The 26,361-nt window shown below is 42.1% G+C and overlaps 1 protein-coding gene across 1 annotated transcript; it reads right to left on the minus strand.

Moving 5' to 3' along the window:
- Positions 1 to 3,395: 3,395 nt before the first annotated feature.
- On the minus strand, positions 3,396 to 26,361 carry RBM20 (RNA binding motif protein 20). Its single transcript, XM_009581393.1, has 13 exons — positions 26,230 to 26,361; positions 24,534 to 24,595; positions 24,286 to 24,377; positions 23,846 to 23,937; positions 19,372 to 19,515; positions 18,485 to 18,616; positions 16,509 to 16,588; positions 14,994 to 15,678; positions 13,010 to 13,108; positions 10,897 to 11,566; positions 8,338 to 8,457; positions 7,476 to 7,597; positions 3,396 to 3,506 (listed from the first exon to the last, which is right to left on the minus strand). Exons 1-13 carry the CDS (start codon positions 26,359 to 26,361, stop codon positions 3,396 to 3,398), a joined length of 2,541 nt encoding a protein of 846 aa, XP_009579688.1.

Genomic DNA, 26,361 nt, shown 5'->3' on the forward strand with positions numbered 1-26,361 from the left:
ATATATGTATTAATAAACAGCGTGGATTATAGTGATGATGAATTATGCCAACTAAAAAAAAGTCAAGATTTTAAATATAATAAATCAAAAGAAACAACACATTTTTACATAAGCTGAGAAAGGTAAGCAGCTGCCTACGGTGGCCTTCTTCCTCAGCAGAATAGGTAGAGAGAAGTTGAGGAGTTAAGTGCCTGCCAGCATTGCCATATCCCATTGGAGAGGGACGGAGATTATCTCTGAGCTCTCAAAGAGCATCAGGCTGAAAACTGATGGGATGAAAAACCCATGGGATGGTTAGGAGCTAGTTGAGACTTGGGATTGCTTTGAACTGCTTTCAAATGTTTAGTTTTAGGGGGAGAAAGGACCTTCTCAGAAGGGGAATTGCCTGTTTGGCTGTACCCAGGATTTTGCTGTTGTGTCAGGACAGAGCCCAAAGGGACGGGGTGTCCAAACCTCTACAAATGTCTGGGTCTGATCACGTCTGCGGGGCTGGGCACTGCACCTGCATCGCTCATCTGAGTCATCTACCTCCAGAAGAGGAAACCACATAGGGCAGAGATGCCATCTGGAGCCTCCTCCTTCCTCAGTGGCAAGCAAGGACCTGTATCCATGACCTAAACAAGGTATCTGGAGCCAGGACAGTTCCTGGTGAGCCTTAGTCAAGACTCCAGCTTTTGGAGCCCTGGATGGAGACTGAAACTTAAGCGATCACGGACTGAAGGATACCAAGGCCCACTCTCTCAAGAAGGGATTTCGCGTGTCAAATGCAGCTGGCCAGGAACACAAAGGAGGTTAAATATGCAAGCTGTGAATAATGGGAGTGAACCTGGTTCAGAACCAGAGGAGGGGGAAAGTAGTTTGAATCGTCTCCTGTAAATCCAAAAATAAGCCCCTGGGTAAACACTCATTTTAATTATTCTTCTGCTGCCAGTCAAAATCTCATGGTTACCTCCTGCTTTCCCTGCCTGCCTGTATCCACCTGTTGTCTGTTTTTGGAAAGTCTGATTTAAAGCTCTTTGGCCTGGGAAAGTCTTTGTTGTGCATTTGTGCCGTGCCTATAATAAAGGCAGTGGACCCGTAGCTCCTACTGCAATACAAATAAAGAATAATAACAGTGATACTTTTCTCATTTGAGGTTACCTGGGGATAAAGTTGCTGGAGGCACATGACTTTGATATACAGTCAGCTATGTCTCACATCCAATTAAGCCTAACCACATGGTCTAACAAGCTCCCATTAGGCCGGTGAGAGCCCCAGTTTGATAGCAGGGTTAGCTTCAAAGATTTGATGCTTGCATTTGTAGTGATTTCCTTCCCTTGTGCTCAGATTGTGCTGAAGGGCATGAAGGGAACTTCATATTCAGATGATACCTGACCAGCTTGAGAGCTGTGCTTTATAAGACAATTGCACAATCTTTACTGCCATTTTCGTAATCTTACAGCTTGCAATACAAGCTCTCGCCCTAACAGCCCTGTGCTCAAATTTCACTGCAATGTGAAAAACAAAGAGTCAAAGAAAAACCCAACCCTTGAAGGAAAAATACCTGGTTTGCAATATTATTATTTTTTTTTTTCCGTAGGGAAAAACAAAAAGAAGCTGTTTTAAACGACAGAGTGACCCGTCTTAACATACCTCAAGTCTGGACAAAGGAGGATTTAGGCTGTAATGTTTTTCATTTCCCCTTGTCTTTTGGATAGGCCACGTCTGAATCTGGGATGCAAAGAATCCCTCAACTTGCGAGAAGCAGGAATTCCAAATATGAAATCTGAACCCACCTCTGGTAAAAACTAGTGGAAAGCACAGGCCATGAAACGGAACAGAGCTTCAGGCAACACCACCAGGCACCTCTGAGACACACTGCCTGGCTACAGGGTACTTCAGAGAACAGGCATCGCTGCTGGCACAAGAAATAATGGAACGAATACTTTGGTGGAAGCAGTTTTGGCAATTTAGCCACTGTGCAATATTTTGCAACATCCAGGTCGTTCTTAGGAATGGCTAGAACCTTCTGGGAAACTATTTCCTCGCACAACATCTAAGCAGGACATCCAGCACCAGCAATTTTTACAGAACATACCATGATGAATATTAGAGTCAGGCAAAGAATGGAAATATGTCTGCAAATCCCCATCTGTCTAGATTGCGTGGGGCATTTTATAAAAGCATAACTCTGGGATCAATTCTGGCAATGGTTTGCGTACGTATTCACTTTACTACACAAAGCCCTATTGAAATGAACCAGAAACTTGTACAGTGCATTTCAAAGGGACTCTGCAAAATACTAAGCAACAACTGTGCAGAAACAATAGCTCATAATAATGCCAGAGCTGCTGGTGCATCCTGTGTTCTCAGTGCAGCACTCTGTGAGCCATCAGTTGTATTCGCCTTAAAAAATTCAGGGAAATAAAATACAAAAACAATATTAAAAGTCTGGCATCTTTCCATGAAAACCAGGAAAATTCAACGTTGCCAAGATGAGGAAAAGCAAGCTTGGAAGAAAACAAAAAGACCCCAAGAGCAAGGATCTTGAATAAAATGTCTAAAAGAGACATGGTCCGAACATGTGGCACTTTAAAAAGCCTCTCGTGAGAGTCTGTAAGACTCAAAGTTGGCACCCTTTAGAATTATCAAAAAGAAGAGTTTCAAACACAATGGTACCTGGAGAACATCCTGATCACACCATGGAAAATGCTGAAAACCAGAGCAGGTTAGCTGTCAGCACGTGCATTCGAATTGCTCTCGCTGTGCTGGGTTCAGGCTATAAGGTCCCTGGGACAGACTGTGGCTCCCTCTGCATTCATACAGCACAGTCAGTGTACAGTCAGTGCTTAACAAACAAACATTTTATCATTTCACCAAGCTCTAAGACACATGGAGGTGGATGCTGATGGGGTTTATATTATGCCATCTACTGACTAGTTTTAGCACAATGGCTTTAGATGTCCTATGCAAATCCTACTTCTCACTGGGGCAATGAGTGAAATGGCAGAAGATATTTTAAGCAACATTAAAGCCTATTTATAGTCACATCTCCTTTCCTTCCAGCGTCCACTGGAGGATGCTGAGTGCTTCTAAATACTCCACCTGACCTGATGTGTCACATCAGAATTAAAACTTTAAGAATCCCTGAGAATTCTGATTTAATCTAGGAAACCACTCCCTGCACACAGAGTGTGAGAAAGAATTGCTCCACTTCTTACAGATATGCCAGCATTGCTTCACCGTGGGAAACAGTTTCAGGCATTTTGGTTTTTAATGGCACTCTGGGCATAGATGCATGGAACATGCTCTTTATTTCCCCTCCTCTGTACAGTGCAAATTGACAGTTATATCATAAAAATAAAAAAAAAAACCAATCAGCATTCACTCATTATAGCTCTTCCAGTTCATCCACATCATAGTTTTTTCTTCGCAAAGTGAGGGACAATGCCAGTGTCATCCTGAGGCAGATGGCTGCCTTCTTCCTTCATTTTCAGACTCTCTTCCGCAAGCTGGGATAGATACTTCTGCAATCACATCAAAAACAAAGCATTGTTACCAAAACTGAAAATATTCAATATGGGATGCTTTATGCCTTTTCAGAGCTCACACAATCTCCCAGCATCTCAAAAGGGAAGGAAACACATAGAAGCCCCATTTTGGTGAAAATTCAAGCCAGGAAATATAGCTGAGTCAGCCAAACTACCTCAATACATGGAGAGCCTCAGAAGTTCAGTGATTTACTCTGTGCCACAAGGGGAACTGTTGACAGAACCAGGAGGACCATGACTCCCCATCAGTCTATGTAACTAGACCTCACCTTTTCTCCTTGCAAACTCTCCACTCCCATATGCTATAGAGCAGGAACTCCACTGAGTGAACTGAATTATGCTAGTGTAAGACCGGTGTGTCTGAAAACAGATGCAGTTTCTGAGTCATAATCTAAAGCATATATATTACATTTTCAGCATGTCCAGTTCAGAGATATACCTTTTGCACAAGAACATTTGTTTTAAAGGAATAATCAAACTCAGTAATAATTAACACAATTTAGCAGTCTTGGCTAGAGTATTTATATTTATTGTGTTTCTCTAAGATGAAGCCTTTCAGTGCTTTAAGTACTCAGTGTGATTTAAAAATACAGACATGGCAGTGAGGCTTTCAGCCTTTTGGCAGTGCTCTTAAGTTGGCAGAGCTGCACACAAAATGGACGATGAACTGGTGTGGGTCTGAAAATGGTGATCGAAGTATTTATGCAAGGTCAACAGACCTAGAAATGGATGGAAAGAAGCTTCTTCAGCAGCAGCTAGTGTAGAGAGACACATGGGAAATTCCCACGTAATAATGTAGAGATGTTCTTGTTAATGACTTATACCACATGCAAGAATAACTGACCTGCCATTATTAGCATCATAAACCTCTCTTTTCTAGCTGATTATTCATTCTGATTTGTTTTGAAAAGACCATCTCACATCACTGCAAAATTTTATCTACTTGCAGGATTCCCCCAGAGTACAGTTTACACTTTGGCATCCATGGGGAAGAGGTGAAATGAGAAATGGATATAAAAAAACTAAGGGCTGTGTTAGGACTGCCAGGTTGTCTCACGTAAATACAAGTTTTGGATATAAGAGGTACATCTGAAAAGGACTCAGTAATGGTAATGAATGGGCATACCTGTGACAAAATGACGACTGCACCCTTTTTACTCTGAATATAGAGATTTGGCTGTGGAAATTACACAACTCTCAGTCTTGATCCCTGGGTACAAAATTCCATATGGCAGAAAGCCAGAGTAAATGTTACAGTAGTATACAGAGATATAGGGTCTATAAAGGCTGGGAGAAGTGATCTGTACTCCATGAACTGTAATAAATCACTAACGCTTGTCATTGGATCAGATAACCCATGCATTTTTGTTTTTTAATGATTACCCACCAAAATAAGACTGAGGTTTATCCCACACCTTTAGCTGATGTTGTCAGCTATTATGAGTACTACAAATATAAGTTTTGAAGTTCACAGACCAGACATTCAGATTAATTTATAGCAAAATGACAGACAAGGAAAAAATATTTTTTCATTTAAATACAAGTTTTGATGAATACTGCATAAAGCCAGTGGAAAACAGGATAAAATGCTGCACTGAGTTGCCAAGGTAGCTTACACCAGATGAATCTGACAGCTTTTTGTGGTAGTGGTGGGAGGGATGGCCAAATGATGGATTTTTTTGGACATGGAAAATGCAGTGGATCCATAAATATAAATACCACCTAGGAAAATAATTTATTAAGCTGAAGAAATGGAAAATTACAAAAAGTCTGCAAGGCTGACAAAGAAACAGTTGAATTTTTTTCAGCGATTGCTGTTCTTCGAGGGGCACCATACTCAGACAAAGTTGACTATTTTACTTCAAGACAAAATCGTTATCATCTAAGCAAGGCTTTTGGAAGAAAACTAGTAAGCAAACTGTTTAGTTTTGCATTCAAATCCAAACACTGAACATACATTTTGGATGTGGCTCCAAGGAGATCACATGAAAGACGACAAGTAGCAAATCAACTATAAAAGATTCATAGCCATGAGAGCATTTGGGACAATGTCGTTGTCACTGGACAGTGGTATTTGTCATGTAGGCAAGACAACAGAAAGGCAGTCTGCAGGAGCAGTCCCATAGCTTCACACACAGTAAACGTTAGAGTCCATAGTTCTTATGTTGGCGGATACACTCACTAAATTGCATCATCATAGAAGACGACTGACATTTCTTGCAGAGTGCATAAATAAGTATTATTGCAACTAAAAGGGTTCTAGTAATACAGAACAATTATTTAAAATTTGCTGAGTTTCCACTTGAGTGGGCAAAAGTTGGATGAGACATTTACTTCCTCCATTTAGTAAGATAAGAGGTACGGCTCGACAGAACAGTCTGTTTTCATTACCATATTTGACATATTTAATTTTAACTGCTTTTGTGGTCTTTGTTCTCTTACCTCAAGTCAGTGTTAGATACCTACCACAGTGTTCATGCGAAATGTCTTAATGGGGAGAAAAAGAGGTTTTTTCCACACTGACTCTGTTTTAGTTGGACCTTTTTTTCTATGACTTTAACAAAATAACTTAGAAAATGAAAAAAATCCCTCTTCTTCCTATGGGACCAGTTGCCAGGGGCAGGGGCTGGAGTAGCAATCTTTGCTTTAGCACGAGTTTCTTTGGGATAGACTCGCATGGGATACACGGCCTGCACTCAGTGGTGCCACCTCTGGATTTTTTTGTATGAAGCTAAAAAAGGCATGCAAACTGGGCACCTGTTTTTCAAGCTTACACTTGGAGGATCCATTACTAGCAAGCATCACAGCTCTGCAGGCACAGTCTTTCAAAGCCAGAGGCTTTTGTATGATCACAGCTATGTAACTTCAGGAAAGTCAAGAAGAAAATTCTCCCAGAGAAATTATTTGACTCTGAGTGTCACTAGAAGAGCTAATGCCTACTAGCCAGTTAGGCAAAGACGGCAATTGCTTGAAGAGAAGCAAAGCTCCAGCACTTACTATGGGCAGAGGGAAAGAACAGAGAAAGAAGGAGCAGTTTGCTTTGCTCTTTCATGACTTTTGCTAAGAGTATGTAAATGCCAACAGAAGTGTCTTCTGCAGTGTACACACCCTGCACACAGGCAGGGAGGGACTCAAGGAGATGAGAGGCAAGGCTACCTCCTCTGAGGAGTCCTCAGCAACAGGGCAGTTAATGTTCATGCTATCATGACTGATACTATCAACTGTGCATCTGAAAAGTGATAAAGGTAGGGTCTTTTGATTGAACTGCAAGCACCCATGGTCTCTGTGTGCTGTTGTCAAGTGCTGATATGCTTATGGTATATTCTTATGGAAACCATACAAGTAATTACATGCTTCTGCATATCCTTACAGAAATTATTCAATAGTGGTGTTCTGCGTGACTGAACCGCCGTGCTGTTCTGTAGCACAGGGAGGTGATTTCAGTGGGTCACAGGAAATGCCTCGGAGAGCCTGTGCGTCACAAAGTACTGCGTGCTGAAACACGCTGCAGAAATTCAGGCTAATGCAAAAATAAGTCTGGCAACATTATTAAACAAGTGGCATGTTTAATGCTCCTGAAATTAAGAAGTAAGAAAGGCTGCTGCTGGGCTCACTCCCAGTGATAGAAGCGTCTGGGACCCTCAAGAACAGAGAATTAAAGATCTGAGTTGCACGCTGTGCTAGTGACAAGGACCAAATGTAAATGAGAAGATCAAATTATCACCTGGCCTCATTTTATTTATGATCCAGAAGTTGATTTCAAGGATCTGGGAGTGAGAAATTAGTGTGCTAACACTTGGAACTACTGAAAAGTTTTGCTTATCTAATTTTCACTTCACCTGAATTCTGTCCACAGAATAAAACCTAATTTTTTGTAGCATCATCTGTCTTATGCACAGTCCACCCCATGAGCTAGTTGCTAGCTAGCTACAAGTGTGTTTTTACCTGAAGATTTTTGTAGTGAACGGTACTTCTGCAGTGACTTGTCTTTGCTGTCTCTTCATTTGTGTAGAAGAGTCCACAGAGCTTGCAGTAAAACCCAGTTCTAGGCACCACAAATTCCACACCTATTGAGAAATTCTGAATTACATTAAAATGTCAGTTGAAACCCTTCCCCTTCACAATAAACTTGTTTTCAAAGAAAAAAATTGCAGTTTAGTTAAATGACATAGATACGAAGACTGAATCCTGGATTCACTTCTCTGATTTCCCTAATTTTGTGATACTGAGCTGCAGTTTAAAATCCTGTGCATTGCAAATACACCTTCCACTTCTCTCTTAGATATGAAAATGTACCTTCTTGTACATAATATTGACTGGAAACTTCACTGTGTAACCTCAAGGGCTAGAACAGCCATAGTACTTATTAGCAGTAAATTCATGCTTAGGTTACACAGGTTGCTCTTTAGGATGTACTTCTTCCAGGTGTTTTACTCATGATCAGTGTTTACGCAGTAAAACCAATCCTTTTGCTTATACTGAAAGTATAATCAATACTTTTATGACAAAGACTTTTCAATTACTAAGTATTTCATATATAGTCCAAGGGAACTTGTTTTGTCTCATCAGTGACATTAACAGCTATCTTTTGCCATTCATCTGGAATGAAATTAGCAACGATCTATAATCACAAGCCCATTTCTTTCAACAGCCACCCCTCTGTCATATACCCTGTTCCTTCACTCTCCTCACATCTGTTCTAAAAAACAAATATAGCAAGTAGCCTTAAAGTGACATCTTGTTGTAAGCTCTAGTATTGCAGTGGGCGGTATTGCAGGCCGAGGGCGGCCTGGGCATCCGAACGTACCCAGGGGAATGCTGAGTTCGGTGAAGACGTCCTCTTGTTCCCAGCCTGGCGGAGAGTGCCTTCTTTTAGACTCTACCTCCGGGTATTCCAGAGATCTCATTTCCAGGTACCTAGAATTTGCTTAACAAATGAATAAATGTATTGAATGAAAACAGTTTATTAGTTTAAAGAGACATTTGTAAACTTCTTGGGAACACTTTCTGGTTGGATCTATAAATGAAGTAAGATCTGGTAAAAATGCTTTTCCGTTCAAATCAGAGGCCTACTCAATGCAACTCCAACAGCTATACTACACTGTGCAGTCACCCCTATTTCTTCCACTAGACCATTTTTCTATTTCTAATTTCACTTTCATTATGTTTTTTTCTTTTCATATTTTAATTTCTAAATAGATCTATAACATTATATGTGCCTCTGGCACAAGCATGGTCTGACTGCAGCTCTGTAACCACGTATGGTATTGCATGACCAGTGACAGAGCTGGGCTAACACAGGGGCTGCTGAGAAAGGGGGGGGGCAGCAGGACCTGCTGAAAGCAAATCCCCAAACTGCCTAAGGAGCTGCATGGGCAGAGCAAACCTTCCTCTGGTAGGATCCCTGCAGCACCATTGTCATCTTCTCCCTGGAGCCACTGTTCTCCCATCCTCAGCTCTCCAAGGGATAGTTTCTGCTTTATGGCTCTTGGCCACTTGAAGATTTTGGTTCCTGGCTGGTAGGGATGGGATGGTTGGTCCCTGCTGACCGACATTAATGGACACAGGGAGGAGATTCAAGGTGTGGAAAACAGTGGATCGATTTGCTGAGGCAGATAAAGCCAGTCAAAAGAACAGATGCTCTCCCTTCCCAATATGTGAATTGCTTTTATTTGAAAAAAGATAAATTTATCATAGAGCAACAGAATTACAGATAAACTGGTCTGATTCCTACTCTTCAGTTCTTACATCAAAGAACTAGTTCCCTTACCCTGACAAAATTTCTACTGCATTGCAAATTTCACCTAGATAAGGGATATATTTTCTTATAAAACAAATGTATTTTTGCCCAGACCAAACCCTTCCTGTCTGTCAAGTCTGTAATTCAAAGATCTGCAATTTCTGGCTATGAGAATGAATTTTTCTTCATTTTTTTAAATACGTCTATTATATGATTTAAAAGAAAATAATATAAAATCCTGACTGGTTAGCTTTCAAGTTAATTTTAAGCCTATCCCAGGTTTCCAGATCTGCAGCAGAGATCCTGGAAAACTCACAAGCTTCAGTTAGCTCTTCTCAAGACACCCAGGGCCTTTGTGGCAACTTAAGTCCCACTTAAGTTGACTTCTGGGCTGGCAGCTGCATTTGCAGGAAGCCTAGAGCCTTGCACTGCAGATCCTAGATACCAAGTCAATGGCAGAAACTTGGGAAGCAGAAGCTCCCCTGGAGCTTCCAGGCTCCCTGCTGGCAAGTTGGAAGCTGAGATGCTGAAAACACCAATGTAACTATGCTCTTGGGATACCCAACTCTTTCGTCGGCTGGCTGCCCATGAAGTGGGCAGCCCAGGGGCGCCAACCTTGCCATTCCCAGTCCCAGGGAGTTTGCATGGTAGTGGTATCTCCAAATATGCAAAGCCTGGCAAAGCGTCTTCAGGCCAAACAGGTAAGTATTGAAAACTGAGCAAGTTTCAGATCTGTTCTGGAGGAAGAAGTTAGTTCAAAATCAGACATTCACATTAAATGTTCCAGTATCTTCTGCTAGAAAATTGCACCCTCAAAAATCTTCCAGCAACTTCTGTTCACAAACCCTTCTCCATCACACGGACTCCGGTAGCAACAAAAAAGAGCATTCCTGGCCAACATGCCCTATGTTGTTTTCCGCTCCCCCTCACTATACACAGCCCATTCGCTCAAGTTTCATTTGAAAGTGTGACAAGGAACTGAACTCACTTTCAGACACTCAAGATCTTTTTTTTCCTGATAGCTAAAATATTAATAAGCAGCTATGATTACATTTATTGGCATTATCTCACAGCATGTCCTATCAGTTATATTACAGGCAGCATGCGGTAGATAACAGGAGATGATAAGGCAAGTCCTGACAAAAGGCATGTATTTGCGTGAACTGGGACTGAGAAGTAACAATCTACGGATGATTTCCATGTTACTAACGCTTCAGTACAGTGTGTAAGAATACCCACCTTGTCCAGGAGCCAGCCAGACATTACAGATACTTTTCTGTTGACCTTCAGAGACTGTCACTCATTTCATTGACAATTCAAAATAAATTTAGCAGGGCACTGAAAGAGTTTAGCTAAACTCATGTGAACCTTGACATGACAATTATAGCAGCTTATGCCTTTCAGAAAGCTTGCAAGCTGCTTATCATGTTTCCTTTACACTATTCAGCTAAGAGCCTCTAATGGTTTAGCTTGGCGAAAGGCACTGGGGTTCTTTTACTGAGCTGCTCCAAGGACAAGTCTTGATACTATTAGCAACATTTATTCTTGTTAGCAATAAATTTCAGTCTACTGTCAGAGAAAACATGCAAGGCTCTCTGGGCTGAGAAGAAAAAAAACAGTAGTTACCCTTGGCCTCTGGACACTCTTGGCTTCCGTGTCTTGTTTCTTCACTAGCGTTTTTAACAAGCATTTCCATAACTTCTCTGCTCTCAGTTCCTTGTGATCCCATCTGTTTGTAATCATCTATAAATGTATCAGGGAGCTGGAGAGTCTCTTCTTTCAGATGAACAGAAGGTGTATGGTGATCTTCGGGCTCTAAGCGAGTGTCAGAGCTCTTATCAATTTTTCCTTCCTTCTGCTGGGGATCAGACTCTTTAGCAGATCGGTCTTCTTGCAATTCCTCTGGCTTCTGCTCCGGGTCCAGATTTAGGCTTGATGCTTCAGTTACAGCATCATCATTATCATCATCTTCATCACCATCCTGACAGCCGCTAGAAGCTATACTGCCCTTTGCTGATCTGAAGTTTGTTTCTAAAGCTTTATGAGAAAAACTGTCTTCACTCCTGGTTAAGTGGCTGTGATCGTTTTTCAGTTCTAACATGGCTGACATACAGGGACACATTTCTGAAGCAGTTTTATTTTTTTGATCAACTGGTACTATTTCTTCAAGCTCAGTTATATCTGGCTCCATAATTAAATCATCTTCTCCCACTTCATCTACTGTCACTAATTCCTCCATGTTAGCAGGATACCAGGTCTCACCTTCTATCTCACTTCCACTCTCCCAGTCTCGGTCCTGTCACAAAGATGTAAAACATTTGAGAGGTCAGTGATTATAGATCACCACTGTTAAAAAGTGGGCTTTGAACATCAGTAATCACGAAGAACTTTGATCTGGCCATGCCTAACCCCTCTTATATTTTAGTTTCTAAGAACGATATGCCTTGGTGTTTTTTAAACCTTATGCACAAGGACAAGCGATCTCTTTTTAATTATCACATAAACTTCACTTTGTGGAGATCCTGTAACTGCCTTGGGGATTACAGCCTCTCCATTTCCTGCTCCTTACTTTTCTGTAAGCAGTGGAACAAGGCACAACCTGTTACAGTTTATTATGCAACTGACTCTACTGTGTGATCCCCAAGGAAATGAACCTCTCCCCTTCTTCTACCTCCATCCCACGGTGGTGAGAAATAGGCAGCACAATGAGAATATACTGAACCCCAATCTAGCCACTGTGGCTTTCACTTTGCTGGACTAGGTCCTTTAAATTCCTACGGTGACTAACAAAACGTGGCTACCTTCCACCAGCAAGAGCCCTCTGCCAGGGACTGTGTTGGTAGAGATTGGCCTAGACTTTAAGAAAAATCAGTTTTACAGTTATATGCCAAGGTACATAATCTGAAATACCTCATACATGCAGTTATAGACTTACAGGACTCAGACACTAATATTGGACTTCAGAAGTATTTATAAGTAATTATAAGGTACATGTTACTTTTAAGACACACTTGCAGCTTAGATTTCAACTCCCAGACTCATCGTGTACACATGATCTATTAATAATATGTATTCTCCTCCTGTTTGGCCATTCCCACACTTCCCCTCCTAGAATCCTAGAACAGCACGAAAACTCTGGGAGTTGACACTGTTCTTGCCAGGAGATCAGTTTTCTACAGCAACAGATATCAATAGCTTCCATATCTGACCATCAACCCATGACCCTACAGATATGAAGCTGGAGGAATTCCAAGGACATTGCTGTCCCTGACTGCGATGCTGCAGTAGGGGTGCTGTAAAGACATTATTTAATTAAAACCAGAAACAATCATAAGAGGCTACTATCCATAGTCCATCTAAGGCCAATGTTCTGAAAAGTTTTCATCATTAGTCCCCTCCTCCTCCACCTGACCACATCTCCTATTTTTGGGCACGGTTCACAAAGTTACACAGTTCACTTGGGCATACATTACTTACAGTTGTCAGTGCCAAGGGCGATGCATGTGAAGCAATGTACATGGGCAAAGAGCAACTAAAAAAAGAGTTCTGGAGACTTCAGGAAAAGCTATCCCTTAAAGCAGAGGTCAAGATAAGGCAAGTTAATTTAGTCAACCCCCTTCTATAGCCCCTTTACAAGCCTTTCCATGGGGGTTTAATATTTCGGTTGAAAGAATGTGCTACCAAACCTGGGGTTTCACTCATTTTGTCATGGAAGCTGCACCAACAACATGTCACCGACCTTCTCTTTTCTTGTGTTTTCCAGAATCTCTCCAGATTCTTTTCCTTGTTTATTAACTGAAGGTGAGCTCTTCTCTGGAACTTGCTCCTCTTTTCCAAGCTAAAATAAATACAACATATACATGTATGGCAAAACACAGTGGTGTTCTATTATGTTTCTATTCTGGGTTTAGGGAAGCAAAGTCACCACAAGGTCACATTCTTTATTTCTAAAGTTTATGCAAGTCAACTGGGCTGTGGGAAAAGACCCAAGAATTGGATTCCATTAGCAAAGCTGCACAAATAAGAATTAGGAAAAAGAAATTTAAACAAAATTAGAGAGATGTAATTTACATCATAGAATTGAGTAGAAGACAGGTGGGGGAGAACGTGAATTCGTTAAAATTTCCAGCCTCCACTATTCTGTCCTCTACCCACATCTGTTATGTTGGCTCAGACATGGTAAGGAGAGTAGTAGTGTTAAAACTCTGCAAAAGACCTCAACTGTTTTGCTTATTGATATAAGATCAGTCGAGAATGCAATTGCTTGCACAGTTCATACTTTGGAAGAACAAAACCACAGTACTACCTGGCACTTGGGAAAAGAGGGGCGAAGCAGAAGTGTGAGTTCAAGACATTCAAACCTATTTCTTCCTTGTAAAATAAATTATTAGCAGTAGTCCCCGGAGGTGTGTGCTTTTAACAAAGCAACTTTAAAATAACTTGAAAAACATGCAAAGGAGAGTGCAACACTGGTGATTTAGGATGCTGACATTTCTCTCTGACATCTCCTCCCAAGGAACCATTCATCACAGTGAAATACCAGCCAACGGAGAAAGATGACAAAAGGTGGTACAGACACACATATCTATGGCATGAGGTAGTGCTGCTGCCTGTTACAGGGACTAGCTGAGTTACAAGATCTAGAGATTTCCACCAACCTTGCCCCCACATGAGAAGAACGAAGGCAAGGTCAACTAAAAACAACCGAAGATGGCCCTGGCAGCACAAAGTCACAAGCAAGAGACGGACCATCAGCAAAGCAGCTCTGCAGCCTCCTGTGTCAGCGTCGCCAGGGGTGGATGGCAGCAGTGTATCACCAGAGGGGACTGGGGGAGGCAAAGTGGCCAAGAGCCAGTTACAAGATCCCCATAGGATGGGGATATGAGCATGGGCTGTACTGGGACTGAGCGAATGAGGCATCCTGATCTGTTCCCGCTCCACTTTTTCCCAGTGCAGAATCAAACCCACAAATGCTGCCACTTTACCAACTGGGAATATTTCTCCAGAGATCCCATAATTTTACAGGTGAGCTGATTCAGTGGTTCTGCCATGGGAAGAGATTCCTGCCAGCACATTGAAGGGAGTGGTGTGAATTATCCCTGCCACAGCTGAGGGTAGGGACATATGATTAATAGAAACCAATTTCTCTGCTGAGTTGACCAAAAAGAAAATGTTCCTCATTAAAAGTTCATTCCCCACTTTAGCAGTATAACAACCAGTTCCCTGTATTGTGCTACAAATATTGTGCATCCCTGTAAAATACCACTTAATCCCCAGATAACTCAATCCACATCACAGGCAGTGAAGGAGGTGATGGATGCAGAGAAAGCCACTATGGGGTATTCTGCACAGACGTAGAAGAGAGAGCACTAAGGCAATTGCCCCTGCACACACAACCTGCATGCAAACAGCAGATTGTCATTGGGTTTTGTTGTGAATTGTCTGTCCCCTTCCCCTCACTGGTTACCCAGAGGTTCTGTCCTTGACACAGAAGGACAATGTCCATGTACCCAACACTGCAACAGTGTAATAGATCTGCATGATCTGGGCAAAGACATGGATAAGATGACCTCCCTTCTAGGACTATATGCCCTGATTCTATCATGGCAAAACATTGCATGTCACCAGCACCACACCCATAACAACTGATTTAAAATATTTCAGAAAATCTATTACTTCAGCATTTACCTTCTTCTTACGTACAGTTTGAGATCTCTATTTACCTCATTTTCAGAAGATTTGGTTTCCTTCACATCACTGCCTTCAGCAGCAGCATCTTCCTCTTGGTCTTTTTCAGCTTTCTTCACCTTATTCTTATCACTTTGTTTTTGCCTGGAGCCCTCAGACGCTTTGCTGTGCTTCTGTTCAGCCACCTCCTCCCTGGCAGCGTCCTCGCTGTAAGAATGCCTGCGTTCCCTTAACTTTGCCTCTTCCTTTCTCTTAGATCTCCCAGGTAAATCCTGCAGCTGCCTCTGAAACTTGTCAGATTTTGACTTAGAGGTTTTTCGGTAATAGTCATCTTCCCTGCTCTTGTAGCCAGATAAAGGGTGAAGGGAGCCAGGGGAACCAGTCCTTAAATATTTTTCTCTGTGCCCTCTGCCTCCTTCAATCCGTTCATCCAAATCAAACTTGTCCACCTGTCGGGAATAATGTTTCCTCTCGTGTACCCAAGTGTCAGTCCTGTCCCTCTTCTCGTCCCCATTCTCTCGCCATTCTCTGCTGTCTCTTTCCTCTTCCCGTCGAGAATACGGGGACTGATCCCATGACTCTCTCCCATTTCCCCAGTCAGTCCTGCTGGTCCCCATCGGGCTGTGGGGTGAACTGCAGGAAGTAAAGCTGGGAGTGTGGGATCGGGGCGACAGGGAGCGGCTTATGGGGCTGCGAGAGCGGGGCCTCTCCGTGCCATACCTGCTGCAAAGGGAAAAGGCAGCTGTAACTGGCTGACCCACTGTGGTCTACCAAGTTCTCGTACGCTGGAAACGCATGGGGACTGCTCTGGTGCCTGCGAACCTGAGACCCCAGGCCTTTCACAGACATGCACTGCACAGCTGCAAACACCGTGAACAAGAGAAAAGGCAGTGTCATATCCACAGAGCTTAACTAAATCCCCACAGATCTGTCAAGAACGTATTCGTTCATTCTTAAAAGTGTCTCATAGGGGCTTAGCATTAAAAGTTTATAGTATGTTAATACCTTTACAATGACACGAATGTCTGTACCTTTAATACTCAGTCATCTAGGGCATCTCTGAGACAAAAGTGACAAAGGTCATCTGTTTAAAACAGATGTTTTAGGACTGTGATTCCTCTCCATTTTTGCTGGAAGGTGCAGAAGTCAGGCAGATCAGAAACATACCCAAATACATTTTAATCTGAACCAGCTCCTACCCACTAGGTCTTGCAGCACCCCCAGCCTTTATGCTTTTCACTCAAAGGGGAGGAAAGGGGAGCAGCTTCATTTGTGTGTTCTTCACATGCCAGGCATATTTTCTGAGTCATCATCATCAGTAGGAAAGAGTTCATTTGTTTTCGTAACATGCACAGTTTCAATCTGATCTCATTATATAGGCCCTGTGTATCTGCTATTGTACCCACTTATATTTTTACAGTGATTTGAAGTGAAACCCAAAGTAAGAAAGCAAATGAGATAAGAGAGGGAAGCACACAGATAATGCTTTTTCTACCTGCAGGTTTACAGACTTATCCAGGTCCCAATTCCAAACTATGGAGAAACTTTACCTGTCCACTTCACGCAGTAGGTCCCTCTCCCTCTGCGAGTGGATGTCCTGGATGATAGCAGCCACGTTCTTACCTGGTTTCTAAATAAGACAAAGACACTGTTTAGCATGCTGCACTACTGTCCAAGCTGATATAGGTGATTTGTCCTTCAAGAAACAGCATCCATGCATCATTTAATTATACTACTACTGAGAAATATTTGGTTTCAGTGTCGTGGTTACAGTCTTCTCTGCAGCTGGTATCTCAATAACATGATCAAAGCAGTAAAATGATACAAATGGAAAATTTGCTCCATTACATTGTAGCACTGTCTCCTCATACTTGGCTGCTGTAACAGGCTTTGAAAACCAGCTTATCCTTCCCTGATACACATTCACTACAGAGTACTTTCTAGGAATTGGATGTAAGACGAAACAAACCAGGTAATTTTTCTAGTATCTGAATTAAATATGTATAGCAGCCTACCTCTGACCCTCTAGGAATGAACTGCCTTCTCTTCATCTCAGAGTTTAGCTTATTCTGGAGTATAGCTCTAAAAGACTATGTTTGGACACAAGAGCTTCATAAAAGCTAAGTACAAGAAAGATGCGTACAGGAAGTGTTGCTTACTTGAGATTCAAGATCATTTACAAAAGATGCACTACTCCAGGCTGGAGTGCACGCAATTCATTAAAAACTTGGAGCATGCACAGCTGAGCAACATAATCATGCAGGAACTCAGAGCAGCGTGTAGTGGCAAATATCTCATGCATATGCCCCCTTCCATGTTGCACTTTTGTTTGTTTGTTTGTTTTTAAAAAAGAGAAAGGGCTTTTGCTCATGCAGAGAAAAATAATTCCATGACCTGAAAAACTGCCATTGGAAAGGCGGAAAATTTTCCTGAAATCTAGGCAAACTCCCACACTCTCCCAGGTAATTCCTGTTCTGCCTCTATGTTAAGATGCACAGTCTCCGCTACCTTATATCTGAACCCCTTCACCGTACCACATTAAGAAAGACTGCCCTGGTTTACGGACTTCTGGCAACTCCTTTAAGTCTCCTTAAATTATTCTACACATACAGGAGAGAAAGAGACTTTTCCAAAGGTCAAACCAAACCATCTGAGTTACTTGTTTTTTCTCAAGGCTCATAAAAGGCCCCTTAACCTCTTAACTTGGAACATTACAGAGTTATTTTATAAAATAACTTTGTGCTGTGTTAGATAATATCTTATGAAGCTTTTCAGCTCTGCATTGCCAGTTCCAGTCCAAGTCTCCATGAAAAAAAATACTCTCTTAGCATTACACATGGCAGTGCATAAGCTTCCATAAATATGCTCACAAGAGCACTGATTTTTGGACATCATTCAGGTGTTCGCATCAGAAGTGTCACACTCTCTACAGAAGGTCCAAAGACTATCGCTCTGTTCTGACCCTATGTAAAAAAAAAAAAAAAAAAAAATCTTGCTTTTTAATTTAATCTGAATTTCATTCACAAGAAAGAAAGAAAAAGAAATCAGTGTGATGTTTAGCCCTGCCATCATTGCTTGGTTGTAGAGATTGTACTATGGCTTAAGCATGCAAGCAGTGAAAAGCATTGCTTCAGGCTTAATGCCTGACTAAAAGGATAGGACTGTCTTATTTTTGCTGACATCCTGTATCTTACACATGGCTGTGTTTTAGACCTTTGTTAGACCAAGCAAAGTGGGGAGACCACTCAGAAGGAAGCTCAGAAGGGATTTTTGAAATAATGGTATGAGACAACCAGAGAAAATGGGATCTCTTCCAAGAGTTAAAATTTAGAACAAGAGCAAGCAGCTAAGTATAAACTATCATTAACATACATTCATTAATTTATCTTTCTTAATTTCTTTTTCCATAATATTAAAGCATTAATTAGAAATCAGTAATCAGCCAAGATTTTTAGATGTATTCTCCAGGATATATCTAAATGTGCCATGAAAACTCAGGAAATTTGATCAGGAATGACTATCTTACCTTCAGCTGCAATTCCTTGTATCTTTTAGACATCCTAATAAGTAACTTGTCATCATTTATCATAGCAGGTTTTTCTTTGTAGTACTGCACCATGGCTTGCGCTGCTTCACTGTAAGCCATTTCCAGAAAGGCCTAGCACAAATGGCAGTGCATAAGCTTTAAAATCTACTTCATAATTAAAAATACAAAGTATAAGAAAGAAAAGGCAGCACAATAATTTTCGTTTGGATTCTTCTCATGTCTTTATAGTACAGAACGGGGTAGCTTTCCAGCCCTGGAGCTGAAATAGTAACACTCAGTCCATTGCTCAGCCTCCTTTTAACTGCAAATAATGGTTTCAACCCATCTATTAAAGCCGATATGCTTTAGAAGTCAGTTTAGTTAAAAAGTAAATGACTGGAATCTAATCTTTCTCGATATATGAAAACATCACCTTTCCCTCACTTCCTCACTGGTGCTTCTACACCATGGTCAGCTGCTGTTAGGATGCAGAACTGCAATGCTGCAGCATGCACGGGTCCCAAGATTGTCAGCTGTGCAAGAGAAGTCTGAAAGTAACCCTAACAAATGGCTGAGAGAAGAAGGCCAAGTTATTAACTTTTTTTAAAAAATTATTATTATTATTTTTAAAAGTACAGTTTTACAATGCTTCTTCATTGAGATTTCTGTGTTTTTTTAACAAGAACTATGAGGCAGTGGTCATGTTCATGCCATCACCTCATTCTGTGAACACCAATTTTTTTCACTTTAAGAGCAGGCTTCATATATTTAAGTTTCTATTACAAAAAAAGAGATTTTCCCCAAAGATTCTGTCTTCATGTCAATATGTCTTTATGCTAATAGACGATAGAAGATCGTCTATACTGGTAACCCCAAATGCACAGTACCTGATTAGTGGATTTCATGAGGATATAGTTGGTGACCTTCCCAAATGGGAGGCCCAGGTTAATGACATCATTCTCTGTGCAGCTTCCCTCGGGGAGGTTGCAGATGTGAACAACTCGACCCAGTGTAGATTTCCTCTGGGGAAACTGGGGAAAAAAACAACCCAAAACGATGTTTTTATCTTAGATATTCCATCCACTAGATAAGACCTTGCATTTCTGCAAAAAATGAAATGTTCTGTTCTGCTTACCTGTTATTAAGGACAAATATCGTTCTTCAAAACCTTATATTTTAACATCCTGGTTTAGAAATACAAATGGGAAGGGAAATGTTTAACTGCAGTGCAGCTTGCAATAGAGTCTCCATCCCTGGACATTACGAAGTCCAGCGAGAATTTCTAGAAGAGATGCTCTTGTTCAAACAGGATTAATGATACTGCTGCAAAAGGTAACTTGCCACCTCAAACCTTATGGACTCCAGGGCTTCAGCTCCCCGGCATGTCACAGCAGAGGACTGGGCTGCCACGGGCACAGGCCACTGCACTGTACTCAGCGAGAGTTTGGAGGCCCCTTGGTGTTTGGAGACGGAGCGTGCCCCTGCCATAGGGAGGTCTCAGCCCCTCCTGACGAGCTCCCTGCAGGGCCAGTACCCATCTGGTACGCCAGCACAACCTCTGCCAAGTCAGACAGCCTTCCTCACCCCGTCTGCATCTGTCTGTCCCACTGGGGGCTCTGTGCCTTCCCTGCACATGAAGGCACCATGCATTATTGCTGAGTAAATGGCCCTTAGTAGATAATTTGCAAGCAATGCACAAAAAATTAGTATTTTCAAGTATTCCATAAACACTCATATATGTGGTGCTGGTGGTGCCTGGAAATTGAAACAGATGCTCACTGCAATCCCTGCTGAATTTATGGACGTTAGAAATCAGTTTAGGTGACTACAGAGGTGTTCAGGATAGCAGGGGCTGAATTTAAATCCTCTTTCTGCCCTGGTGGAACAGACTGGGCAGGGGGTAAAAGTGACCCCATTTAACTTGTGAGAGGACACACAGCTGTACCTTAGGTTGGAAAACTTACTACTTTCCCCTCTCATTGCAACAACACGCAGTAGGAGGGACTTTTCTCCTGGGGGCATAGCAACCATTGAACACACAAAGAGGCAGAGCTCCCGAATTGGGCTGGCACAGGCACACGGCCCCCGGTGCGGTAATTGCTTCCCAAGGGTGGAAGTCTATTTTGGAGTGCTGGGGCAGTTCCCAAAGAGCTGCCCATCTCCCTGACATGGAAAGCAGGCTCTGCACTCCTGCGAAGAGGCATGAGGGTATACTCAGAGAAGAACATAATTCACCCCAGCTAATGACACGCAAAACATCGCTCACACAGGATTAAGCTTTCCCAGACTACTTCCCTGTTTATGACCTCTGCTGTTAGGATTTTACCGAAGAAGTAACTCTACCTTCAGTTAAAATTGTGCCATTCAAGGGAAGATGCAAATCATGTAACCTTGCTGGATCAAGTTCACCAGAGCCATCACAAATGTTTGGCTTGTCAGCAAGTTCACAAGTTACAGAGCTAATGTTATCTTATTTACACCTTCATCCCATTACCTTCCCTCCAGGCTTCACCACTTAAACATTTGTGTATTTTTGCTGCAGCAAGACCCTGTATTATACAGTGGTCTGCTATTTATCTTGCATCTTAGAGAGCCTGCCCAGGTGCATAAGGCAAGTCAAACAAGTGCCAAAGTCCAGAAGTAAGATATTTTCTCTAGCAGAAAAATAACAAAGACCTGATCCTGAAAAAGATGAAGCAATTCAACTCTACTTGAATAGAAAAGGAAGAGATGGCTGCGTGCATCTGTCAAGGCAGCATGTAGTACACAACAGAAGAATACAACTACAGCTAGCAGTGGAAAAGGATACTTTCCTGACAGCAAATGCAGTCCCAGTGTAGGAACACCCCAGGTCACCTGGCACCTTCTGTTTGTTTTGTTAGATCTGTTAAGAGATGGTATGTTAAGAGTCTATGGGATTAGTCTATGGGACTAGTCTATGGGACTTAGCTGTTCCCTACGTAGGCTCCAGAGCCCGTGTTCGGACATGCGCTCAGCAGTACGTTAAATCAAATGACTGTAAGATGTTACCACCCCCCCACAATTGGCAATGGCTTAAATTGAAATGCTATGCCATAAATCTGCTGTAATTAATGATTAAGAAGTAGTAACATACTCATACCAGAAGTCGATGGGCTGTACCAAGCAATAATCTTGTCAGCTGATTGAAGTTAAATTGGATCCATTCATTAAATAGAGCTGTAAATCATAGCCAGAAAAGGAAGACACACTTTCCATATCCACAGTCAGGAAGTTAGAGGAGCTGTTGTGTGTCAAATGTTGAATGTAATTTTCAATAAGACTCTAAGTTAACTTTCTTTGCCACCGATGTCTACAGGGGTTTATCAATGCAACTGGACAACTACTACAAAAATAATTTGATGCACAACAGTGAAATGCACCTCATACTGCTTGCCATATTATTTCACCAATCCAATTTGGATTTTTTTATTACAGCTTTTTTTTTCAATTTTTTTTTTCTCTTCAAATTCTTTATCCCTATCTTGAGCTTCACATGAATCTTTTCTAACGATAACAAGAAACTGACAGTCCCATCCCTACAGTGCTAATGGCTCTCCATGCCCGAGTGAAGACTTGTAGCACTGTACTGGCCTTCTGAAGAGGGACAGAGTTATCTGCAGATGGATAGCACAGAGCAATCTCTTCCAGAAATCCGAACACTTTGTTTATGATTACATGCCGGGTCAAGTATAATCTCCCACTGCTCAGTTAAATGGCAGCAGCTTAGCTGAAAGTGAATACTACCATGCAAAGGTGTAATAAATTATAAGCCACCTGGGTTGCGAGGTGAATGACAGCTGGCAAACTCAATCTTAACAACTCTAATATAGCTCCCTGTCCACCCGATGAGCTTCTGAAGAAAAAGAGGATTTACAGCGTCCAGGAAAATCAAAGTTATTGTTTCTTTTATCTCTCATAGTACTGCAGGTCATTCAGAAGGATGACTTCTGCAGGCAGCTTAAATGATAAATAGTGACAGATTCTAAGGAGAAATGATACTGGCATTAGCAGTAATTTCATTTGTTGCAAGGTTGACAGACATGATGAAAAGGAACATTCCTACGCACCCGCTGCTACTCCACCTCTGACCTTGGAGGCAGCCGTCATGAGCAGCTCTGCTCTTTGCTCCCGTGCACACACAGTGTCTGTGACAGGCAGAAGATAAAACCCCTTCAAATAACCTCTGTCACAGCAAAACTATACAGTACAAAATTGGTCAGATTAAACAAATCTGGGTGACATTTCTGTAAGTAATGCCCGATGCGAACTGGAGTGGCACAGGGACACAACTCAGCCTGCCTTTCCAGAGTGTCTGAGACCACATCAGGATACATACGCAAAAGCTAACAAGGTGAAAACTTGAACCCCTGGATTACTGCTGCTATTCCATGAACGCCCTAACATGAGTCCTTGATGCCTCCAGCTTTAATCGTAGCTTTCCAATGTATGTTTAGCTTCATTTTAACCCTAACAACTTTGTATTTCCATTATGTATATGATTTGTTTTTATTTGCCTCTTTTTTCCTTTTCTTTTTTTTTTTTCCCCCCCTTTTAAAATCTTTCTGCTTTGTCAGTGTAAGAACCACTTGTAATGTTATCTTTTTTTTCTGGCATTTTTTGATTATTGGGCTAGGAATTCAAGTGCGCATTAGAGCAATGTAACTGGGGACCTGTGTTGAATGCTGGGGGGACTAATAAACCTAAACCATGGAAGGCTGTACACCAAGGCAAACTTGCTGAAAGATTACCAGTAGCAGCAGATGATATAAATAGTATACTAAAATAAACGAAGGAAAAGCTAGTCCAGTATAATGAATTTATCTGGGACCCCCAGGTGAGTAACCGTTAGCGACGCTGCAGCCACTATCTTTGCCACTATTGCTACCTGGGAGAAGGACCCAAGCATGGGAGAGGCAGAGAGCAATTGCTACAGACAAATAACTGGAGAGATGGCAGGCTGCTTGCTGGGATCAGTACTCAAGCGTAAGTGAAAACTAATCCAAACCTTCATTCCAAGCTGAAGCTGACCTTCCTGGGTCAAAAAGACCCAGAAAATGGGGGGGGGGAAAGTCAATGGGATACACACAAAACCATCTACCCCCCTCCCCAAATCTCTCTAACAAGCAAACAACTTTTAGCACTGGGGAAAAAACCTACAATCAAGTTCTGATTTGGCCAAAATCAAAAGCATAAAAGAGCTGCAGGGAAGTTGAAATAACAGACTGAATATTCAGATTATTGTCTAAAAGGAAGCCTTCACGGTTTTAATTCCAGGAAGTAGAAGTGGCTTCTACAAGAATCTCAACATGGAGATCAATTTGTTTAGGTACTCACTCTTACCCCTGATGGAGGAGAAGTAAATGTAGGACCTGGCTGGCCAAAGGATCTTGCTGACGTAGTGATAAAAGATGAGCCGACATTTGGTGGATAATCTAAATAATGGATTACACACATTTCATGAAAATCTTGACTCATATTAATTGCATTAGTGTGCTCAGTAAGCAATGCCCCACTTACATAATAATTAATTTCATAGTCTCTACACCAAATTATACACTGTTTCGTTGTACTGTGAAAACAAGTCATTGTCTGAAAGAAAAATGAATTCATACTTTGAAAGGCACAGGATTGGCTTTTAGCCTTTCTGTGCACAACTTGTAAAAAGTTTTCCTTGGAAACTTGTATCACATTTCATTTAAAATGTCCACTTTTCCCCAGAGACTGACTTCCCTTTCATTTAAAAAAAAGTGGTTTTAACTATTGCACATACAACCATTCACCTTCAATACTAGATGGATTGAAAACTGCTGCATTATTTGGTGATAAATGCAATGTTCCATCTGCTGAGCTTAACACACACCGGATAGCAGTGCTGGAAAAGAAAGAAAAGAACTTTAGGAGCATGCATAATGTGCCATAAATATTAAAGCATAATTATTAGACAGTAAGTTCCGGGTGCAAAGCCACTGAAGTAAGGGATGCTCTGTTAGAAATTCAGTTGGAAGTGTGTTTCTAAAATAATACTTACTTATCTGAAAAAGCCATACATTTTTGGATGTGAAGACTTCCCTTAATGTGCTGATCCCAGTCCTACGTTGAAACAAAGAGATGATAAGCATAGGAAAAATCCTGAGACAAATTTACAAGAGATTGCTTCTCCATTCAGTTTACCTTATTCTAAAAACAATACTGAGATGCTGAAGATCAAACTGTGTGATGCTGGAGCCAAGCGCACCTTCATCCAATGCATTTACTGATTCGTTATTTGTAAGTTAAATTATCAGTTACTTTACAAAAGGAGAGCTTCTCTGTATTAGTTTTTAAATCCTGTATATTTCTATTAACTGTTACTTCACTGTAGCTGAAGAACTCATCCTGCAAGGCACTGAGCATCTTCAACTCCTGCAATGTCCATAACGAAGGTGCTCAGCACACAGGGCAGCCAGGACAGCGCTTATTCATTTCAATAGATACGCAAAATTTGTCAAAGTACATTTAGCTATTTACACTTCTATGATCCAAATGAGGCAGTGTATTAAACACCAACAAACAGATCAACTGAAACTCACCGTAATGACATTTTTCCTGCCCTTTAAAAATGTTTAATGGAAAAAAGAAATGCTCAGCATGCCCTAGACGGGGGCTACTTCAGGCCAGTCCTGTAGCTGCAGTAACCACAGCAAACCCTTTTGCAAGCAGCTGCTCAAAGAGTAAAAGGGAAACATGAAAATATATTCAAATTTCTCAAAAGCCTGGGATGTGTAAGTATTAGGTACTATTTCATTTGCTAGCTCTTTTCTTTCCTATATACATGCTGTTGTAACGTTTTTGTCAGGCTACCATCAGCATGAAAACAGATGCCTTTGCAGTTAGGTGCCGGTCCTGTGATGTGATGGAAAAGGCCGTGAGGACTTGTTAAGCAGGGCTCACCAGGAGGCCAGAACAACACCAGCCAGCGCCTACGTACGGCTGTGGGGCTCAGAGGCTTCTCCAGACCTGACCTATATAACATGATCTAGCACACAGGCTCTCTGGGCAACTGGGAAGCTTCTTCTTGAGGGTGAGGTTGAATTTGGAGCTCCCTTGGCAGCATGAGCAGAGAAGTGGGAGCATGGTCTGCACTACACGTGCTGAGCAGCTTCTTGCTTCCAGGCCAAAGTCGCTGGGGACCCCGAGTCCTAATTTTTCCTCAGAGCTACTAGAAGGAGGAAGAGAACCCAACACAGGAATTATTAAAATAATTTTATCAAAATGCACTGTTTTGTTTAAGCAAGCTGCTTCCACAAGGCTGTTAGGAGGAAGCTTTTGGGATCAGAAACGCGAAGAGAAAGGGAGAGGCAGGCGAAACCGCAGATGTGCGGTTACAACAGCAGCTTGAAAAGCAGGGGATCAGCTTCAAGCTCTTCCTCCCCTTCCTTTGGGCCCATGAGATGAGCTGCGACCCCCGCCCAGACCTCACGTTTCTCACGCCAGCACCATATTCTCACCGCCTTTCACAGCGAGATGTGGAACAAAACCAGATCTTGAAATCCCAGTAATTACCATGAAACAGTTATACGACACCCTAAGCGAAACTATGGCCTTTTGTTTCCGCTTCTCTCAGGGCACCTCCATGGCGATGGACGTGGGTGGCAAGGGGTGCAGGAGCCGGTGGCCAGCTCAATCCCCAGGCAGCCCGTTCAAGGGTCCGAACCGTGCCCCGGGGGGACCTTAAAACCACTCACCTTCAGGTCGAAGATCTTCTTGTCGCACAGGGCGCAGACATGGGGGAAGTGGAGGGGGGCCGCGCCGCGGAGGTCACCCAGCTGGTGTGGCAGGTCGGGCGCGCCGCCGCTCCGCTCCTCCTTCTGCCTCAT

This window comes from Fulmarus glacialis, unplaced genomic scaffold, assembly GCF_000690835.1.
Source record: "Fulmarus glacialis isolate BGI_N327 unplaced genomic scaffold, ASM69083v1 Scaffold49317, whole genome shotgun sequence".
NCBI classification, from domain to species: Eukaryota; Metazoa; Chordata; class Aves; order Procellariiformes; family Procellariidae; genus Fulmarus; species Fulmarus glacialis.

Coding starts and splice junctions, on each gene's coding strand:
- RBM20 (XM_009581393.1), bottom strand. CDS start 26,361: ATGAGGCAGAAGGAGGAGCGGAGCGGCGGCGCGCCCGACCTGCCACAC. Junction 16,589..18,484: donor ACAAGGAATTGCAGCTGAAG/GTAAGATAGTCA, acceptor TGTCTTATTTAG/AAACCAGGTAAGAACGTGGC. Junction 11,567..13,009: donor AAAACACAAGAAAAGAGAAG/GTCGGTGACATG, acceptor TCTTTGTGACAG/GACCGAGACTGGGAGAGTGG.